This window comes from Procambarus clarkii, chromosome 48, assembly GCF_040958095.1.
Source record: "Procambarus clarkii isolate CNS0578487 chromosome 48, FALCON_Pclarkii_2.0, whole genome shotgun sequence".
NCBI lineage: Eukaryota > Metazoa > Arthropoda > Malacostraca > Decapoda > Cambaridae > Procambarus > Procambarus clarkii.
Genome location: NC_091197.1, coordinates 30,336,597 through 30,344,404, shown reverse-complemented (window position 1 = coordinate 30,344,404; position 7,808 = coordinate 30,336,597). Strand labels below are relative to the sequence as shown.

The window sequence follows — 7,808 nt, the reverse complement described above, 5'->3', positions numbered from 1 at the left end:
TTTGCAATGGCGTTCATAAGTACATTGAATAGTGTAGGGCTTAAGACTCCGCCTTGGGGGATCCCGAGTTCCATACTCAGTGTTCTGGAGACTGCTCCATTGAAGCAAACCTTGGCTTTCCTTCCTGTGAGGTAGTCTTCAACCCATTTCATGAGTCTCCCCTTGACACCCATGCATGCAAGTTCGTCCAGGATTACAATCCTCTGTGCTTCGTCGAAGGCTCCTTTGATGTCAACAAATACAGAGTACCTAGCCGTGTCATTAGCCAAGTAATTAACTATACAATTTGCTGTGCTCCGTCCTTTAACAAATCCATTGACCCCCTCCCCTAACCTGCCTATGTTGTGCAACAGTCGGGTTAAGATGTCAAGCATCTTGCAAGTGCATGACACGAGACTGATAGGTCTGTAATTACCTGGGTCATTGAGCTTCGGTATGGGAACAATTATTGCTTGTTTCCCTTGTGTGGGCAACACTCCACTTAGGAATGACTTGTTAAACAGGTGGAGTAGTGGATTCCCAGACACTTCACACAGTGCATTGAGTATGTCGTAGGTGACGCCATCTTCACCAGGTGCTGTACTTTTACCCTTTATCATAGCGCCCCTTACTTCCTGGGCTGTGATTGGTTCCCCATATTCGTCATCCCTAGACAGTGCTCTTGTTATCCTAATTCTTCTGTCATCATGTCGCAGGAGCTGTTCCCTGCTGATTTCTACAGGGAGGGAGGAGGAGGATGCTGCATCACTCCACTTGTGAATCAGTTCCTCAGCCTTACCCTGGGGATCTTTGTGAGCCGCAGGCCGGGTTATGCCCCCCTTAGCTATCTGAATTTTTGCCCACACTTGTCTTGCAGATGTTTCCCGTCCAATAGAGCTAGTGAACTCAAGCCATTGTCTTTCCCGCTCTTTAATCTTCTCTTCCCTGGCTACTTGACACACAGTTTTAAACAACTGTTGGTTACTTTCAGTGGGATGTCTCCGGTACTCTCTACTCATGTCTCGCACATTTGTGTTAAGCATCTTTATGTAATCATTCTCATACCATTTTATTTTCTTCCTCTGAGGGTTACTTCGCCCAGGCGTACGGCGCGGAACTCTTAGACAGCTCTCAATTTGGTGATTAAGGTCATCAACAAATGTGTCAATGTCTTCTGGGATTTGGTATTCCGTGAACCAGTCACTCATCCTGTTTATGAAGTGCGTTTATACAGTGTTCTCTGATTGTGCCTATGGCACCCCTGCTCCTTACTGTTTCTATTGACCATTTTCTTCCATACCGTTCACTCCAGTACGTTGTTATTTTACTGTGTAAATTAGGGACCTGGCCCTCCAGTATTTTCCATGTGTATATTATTTGGTATCTCTCTCGTCTCCTTTCTAGTGAGTACCTTTGGAGAGCTTTGAGACGATCCCAATAATTTAGGTGCTTTATCTCGTCTTTGCGTGCCGTATATGTTCTCTGTATTCCCTCTATTTCAGCAATCTCTCGTGCTCTAAAGGAGGAAGTGAGTACTGAGCAGTACTCAAGACGGGACAACACAAGTGCCTTGAAGAGTACAACCATTGTGATGGGATCCCTGGACTTGAAAGTTCTCGTAATCCATCCTATCATTTTTCTGGCTGACGCAATATTTGCTTGGTTATGCTCCCTAAACGTTAGGTCGTCGGACATCATTATTCCCAAATCCTTGACATGCTGTTTTCCTACTATGGGAAGATTTGATTGTGTTTTGTACTCTGTATTATGTTTAAGGTCCTCATTTTTACCGTACCTGAGTACCTGGAATTTATTACTGTTAAACATCATGTTATTTTCTGCTGCCCAATCGAAAACTTTGTGGACATCTGCTTGTAGTTTTTCAATGTCTTCCGCAGAGATAATTTTCATGCTGATTTTCGTGTCATCTGCAAAGGATGACACGAAGCTGTGACTTGTATTTTTATCTATATCTGATATGAGAATAAGGAACAGCAGTGGTGCAAGGACTGTACCTTGAGGTACAGAGCTTTTAACTGCGCTTGGACTAGATTTTACTTGATTGACTGTTACTCTTTGTTTTCTGTTCGACAGGAAACTGAGTATCCAGCGTCCTACTATTCCAGTTATTCCCATTGACCTCATTTTGTGAGCTATCACCCCATGGTCACATTTGTCGAACGCCTTTGCAAAGTCTGTGTATACAACATCTGCATTTTGCTGTTCTTCTAGAGCTTCTGTGATTTTGTCATAGTGGTTGAGTAACTGTGACAGACAGGATCTTCCCGCTCTAAATCCGTGTTGTCCTGGGTTGTGTAGTCCATTATTTTCCAAATAATACTCCGGCCCCCACACCTGCCCCACACCTCTGCCTCTACTCCGGCCTCCACACCTGCTCCACACCTCTGCCTCTACTCCGGCCTCCACACCTGCCCCACACCTCAGCCTCTACTCTGGCCCCCACACCTACCCCACACCTCTGCCTCTACTTCGGCCCCCACACCTCTGCCTCTACTTCGGCCCCCACACCTCTGCCTCTACTTCGGCCCCCACACCTCTGCCTCTACTTCGGCCCCCACACCTCTGCCTCTACTTCGGCCCCCACACTTGCCCCACACCTCTGCCTCTACTCAGGCCCCCACACCTGCCTCACAGCTCTGCCTCTACTCCGGCCCCCACACCTGTCCCACACCTCTGCCTCTACTGCGGCCCCCACACCTCTGCCTCTACTCCGGCCCCCACACCTCTGCCTCTACTCTGGCCCCCACACCTGCCCCACACCTCTGCCTCTACTCTGGCCCCCACACCTGCCTCACACCTCTGCCTCTACTCTGGCCCCCACACCTCTACCTCTACTCTGGCCCCCACACCTGTGCCTCTACTCTGGCCCCCACACCTGCCCCACAGCTCTGCCTCTACTCCGGCCCCCACACCTGTCCCACACCTCTGCCTCTACTCCGGCCCCACACCTGCCCCACACCTCTGCCTCTACTCTGGCCCCCACACCTGCCCCACACCTCTGCCACTACTCTGGCCCCCCACCTGCCCCACACCTCTGCCACTACTCTGGCCCCACACCTGCCCCACACCTCTGCCACTACTCTGGCCCCCACACCTGTCCCAGACCTCTGCCACTACTCTAGCCCCCACACCTGCCCCACACCTCTGCCACTACTCTGGCCCCCACACCTGCCCCACACCTCTGCCACTACTCTGGCCCCACACCTGCCCCACACCTCTGCCACTACTCTGGCCCCCACACCTGTCCCAGACCTCTGCCACTACTCTAGCCCCCACACCTGCCCCACACCTCTGCCTCTACTCTGGCCCCCACACCTGCCCCACACCTCTGCCACTACTCTAGCCCCCACACCTGCCCCACACCTCTGCCACTACTCTGGCCCCCACACCTGCCCCACACCTCTGCCACTACTCTGGCCCCCACACCTGCCCCACACCTCTGCCTCTACTCTGGCCCCCACACCTGCCCCACACCTGTGCCTCTACTACTCCCCAACACCTGTCGAGGGGGGCACGTCCATCTGCGTGCCCCAAACCTGCCATTTCCTGTGACCAGTCACATGTATAGTGAAGTAGGTACACTGTTAGTCACATGTATAGTGAAGTAGGTACACTGTTAGTCACATGTATAGTGAAGTAGGTACACTGTTAGTCACATGTATAGTGAAGTAGGTACACTATTAGTCACATGTATAGTGAAGTAGTTACACTGTTAGTCACATGTATAGTGAAGTAGGTACACTATTAGTCACATGTATAGTGAAGTAGTTACACTGTTAGTCACATGTATAGTGAAGTAGTTACACTGTTAGTCACATGTATAGTGAAGTAGTTACACTGTTAGTCACATGTATAGTGAAGTAGTTACACTGTTAGTCACATGTATAGTGAAGTAGTTACACTGTTAGTCACATGTATAGTGAAGTAGTTACACTGTTAGTCACATGTATAGTGAAGTAGTTACACTGTTAGTCACATGTATAGTGAAGTAGTTACACTGTTAGTCACATGTATAGTGAAGTAGTTACACTGTTAGTCACATGTATAGTGAAGTAGTTACACTGTTAGTCACATGTATAGTGAAGTAGTTACACTGTTAGTCACATGTATAGTGAAGTAGTTACACTGTTAGTCACATGTATAGTGAAGTAGTTACACTGTTAGTCACATGTATAGTGAAGTAGTAACACTGTTAGTCACATGTATAGTGAAGTAGGTACACTGTTAGTCACATGTATAGTGAAGTAGTTACACTGTTAGTCACATGTATAGTGAAGTAGTTACACTGTTAGTCACATGTATAGTGAAGTAGTTACACTGTTAGTCACATGTATAGTGAAGTAGTTACACTGTTACTCACATGTATAGTGAAGTAGGTACACTATAAGTCACATGTATAGTGAAGTAGTTACACTGTTAGTCACATGTATAGTGAAGTAGGTACACTATAAGTCACATGTATAGTGAAGTAGTTACACTGTTAGTCACATGTATAGTGAAGTAGGTACACTATTAGTCACATGTATAGTGAAGTAGTTACACTGTTAGTCACATGTATAGTGAAGTAGGTACACTGTTAGTCACATGTATAGTGAAGTAGTTACACTGTTAGTCACATGTATAGTGAAGTAGTTACACTGTTAGTCACATGTATAGTGAAGTAGTAACACTGTTAGTCACATGTATAGTGAAGTAGGTACACTGTTAGTCACATGTATAGTGAAGTAGTTACACTGTTAGTCACATGTATAGTGAAGTAGTAACACTGTTAGTCACATGTATAGTGAAGTAGGTACACTGTTAGTCACATGTATAGTGAAGTAGGTACACTATTAGTCACATGTATAGTGAAGTAGTAACACTGTTAGTCACATGTATAGTGAAGTAGTAACACTGTTAGTCACATGTATAGTGAAGTAGTTACACTGTTAGTCACATGTATAGTGAAGTAGTTACACTGTTAGTCACATGTATAGTGAAGTAGTTACACTGTTAGTCACATGTATAGTGAAGTAGTTACACTGTTAGTCACATGTATAGTGAAGTAGGTACACTATTAGTCACATGTATAGTGAAGTAGTTACACTGTTAGTCACATGTATAGTGAAGTAGTTACACTGTTAGTCACATGTATAGTGAAGTAGTTACACTGTTAGTCACATGTATAGTGAAGTAGTTACACTATTAGTCACATGTATAGTGAAGTAGTAACACTGTTAGTCACATGTATAGTGAAGTAGTAACACTGTTAGTCACATGTATAGTGAAGTAGTTACACTGTTAGTCACATGTATAGTGAAGTAGTAACACTGTTAGTCACATGTATAGTGAAGTAGTTACACTATTAGTCACATGTATAGTGAAGTAGGTACACTATTAGTCACATGTATAGTGAAGTAGTTACACTGTTAGTCACATGTATAGTGAAGTAGTTACACTGTTAGTCACATGTATAGTGAAGTAGTTACATTGTTAGTCACATGTATAGTGAAGTAGTTACACTATTAGTCACATGTATAGTGAAGTAGTAACACTGTTAGTCACATGTATAGTGAAGTAGCAACACTGTTAGTCACATGTATAGTGAAGTAGTTACACTGTTAGTCACATGTATAGTGAAGTAGTTACACTGTTAGTCACATGTATAGTGAAGTAGTAACACTGTTAGTCACATGTATAGTGAAGTAGGTACACTGTTAGTCACATGTATAGTGAAGTAGTAACACTGTTAGTCACATGTATAGTGAAGTAGGTACACTGTTAGTCACATGTATAGTGAAGTAGTTACACTGTTAGTCACATGTATAGTGAAGTAGGTACACTGTTAGTCACATGTATAGTGAAGTAGTTACACTGTTAGTTACATGTATAGTGAAGTAGTTACACTGTTAGTCACATGTATAGTGAAGTAGTTACACTGTTAGTCACATGTATAGTGAAGTAGTTACACTGTTAGTCACATGTATAGTGAAGTAGTTACACTGTTAGTCACATGTATAGTGAAATATAACGTTGATTTACATGTGTGAAGATAGATTTACTTTTAGCTGTTGGAGGAGGTGATGACGCCACACATGTGACACACCTGGCGGTAGCGAGTAGTGGGCGTGTGGTGGGCGTGTGGTGGGCGTGTGGTGGGCGTGTGGTGGGGCGTGTGGTGGGGCGTGAGGTGGGCGTGTGTTGGGCGCGTGGTGGGCGTGTGGTGGGCGTGGGGGTGGGCGTGTGGTGGGGCGTGTGGTGGGCGTGGGGGTGGGCGTGTGGTGGGCGTGTGGTGGTGGTGGGCGTGTGGTGGGCGTGTGGTGGGCGTGTGGTGGGCGTGTGGTGGGCGTGTGGTGGGCGCGTGGTGGGCGCGTGGTGGGCGTGTAGTGAGCGTGTGGTGGGCGTGTGGTGGGCGAGGGGGTGGGCGAGGGGGTGGGCGAGGGGGTGGGCGAGGGGGTGGGCGAGGGGGTGGGCGAGGAGGTGGGCGTGTGGTGGGCGTGGGGGTGGGCGTGTGGTGGGCGTGTGGTGGGCGCGTGGTGGGCGTGTGGTGGGCGTGTAGTGAGCGTGTGGTGGGCGTGTGGTGGGGCGTGTGGTGGGGCGTGTGGTGGGGCGTGAGGTGGGCGTGTGTTGGGCGCGTGGTGGGCGAGGGGGTGGGCGTGTGGTGGGCGTGGGGGTGGGCGTATTAAGGGGGTCAGGAAGCCAGTGTGGTCCAGCACATTGAGCCTATGTGTTGCCCCAACAAGACAAGAATGCCGGGGTAATACCTCAAAGTTTTCATTAATAAGAGAGACAGGCCGATCGTCCCACATAAAGACAAGATGGAGGACTCAATAGCAAGAGAGACGGGCCACGTTTGACATAATAGCGTCCGTAGAGGAAAATCCAAGGCGTTTCTCCCCTGGTTTGACTGTTATGGCAATTCTCCGGCAGTACAAATCAAAACAAACAAAGGGGGAGAGTCTGGCGCGAACCGCAACAATGTTTGGGTGGGCGAGACGTCCGGCCCCGGGGCTAAGTTGCTCCCCGCACGCAACAACACATCCGGCTCACCCGCCACGGCCCTCTGTCTTAACTTGTCGACCTCCGACGCGCACATCTGTCGTCGCTAATTCAGTCCTTGTAAAGGTATAGGCGAGTGTGTGGGGGAGGTTGAGGGAGGCGGATATATTAAGGCAGCATTATAGTGAAGGGGGATTTGCCTAGCTGGGCGGTGCAGCTTGGGGCCGAGGTGCAGCCTGGCCCAACTGGCCCATAATCATAAATTGTTTCCCGGGGCAATAATAGAACAGGGGAGAAGGAAAACACCTCCGCTTGTGCCAGATTGTTTCGGATGCCGAGCCCTTAATCCTGGCCAGAGGCAGAACAAGGTGTTGTGGGGCGTCATGAACAGTTGTGCAGCGTGTGGTCCTCCCCACCCTCCCCCTCTCCCTCTCTCTCATCCTCACCAGTGGAGAAGGAATTCAATCTGGACCCACACACACGCTGGTCAGAGTTAAGTTTCAACACGCACGCTCAACACCCAAATGGAATTCTCAGAAAAACGTTCTCTTATCCTCTCGTCTCTGTTTACAGGCTTAGAACTGCTGAGGTGTGAGGGCCCCTCACCTGTACCCTTCCTGAGGTGTGAGGGGCCCTCACCTGTACCCCTCCTCAGGTGTGAGGGCCCCTCACCTGAACTCCTCCTGAGGTGTGAGGGTCCCTCACCTGTACTCCTCCTGAGGTGTGAGGGGCCCTCACCTGTACCCCTCCTGAGGTGTGAGGGCCCCTCACCTGTCACTCAGAGTACGTCTACTGTTGGCACTCTGTGGCACTCCCTCCCATTCCTCCCC

At 48.3% G+C, this 7,808-nt stretch overlaps 1 protein-coding gene across 1 annotated transcript; it reads right to left on the bottom strand.

Moving 5' to 3' along the window:
- Positions 1-6,017: 6,017 nt before the first annotated feature.
- Positions 6,018-6,788, bottom strand: LOC138351179 (uncharacterized). Its single transcript, XM_069302819.1, has one exon. It carries the CDS (start codon positions 6,786-6,788, stop codon positions 6,018-6,020), a length of 771 nt encoding a protein of 256 aa, XP_069158920.1.
- Between the last annotated feature and the right edge of the window lie 1,020 nt (positions 6,789-7,808).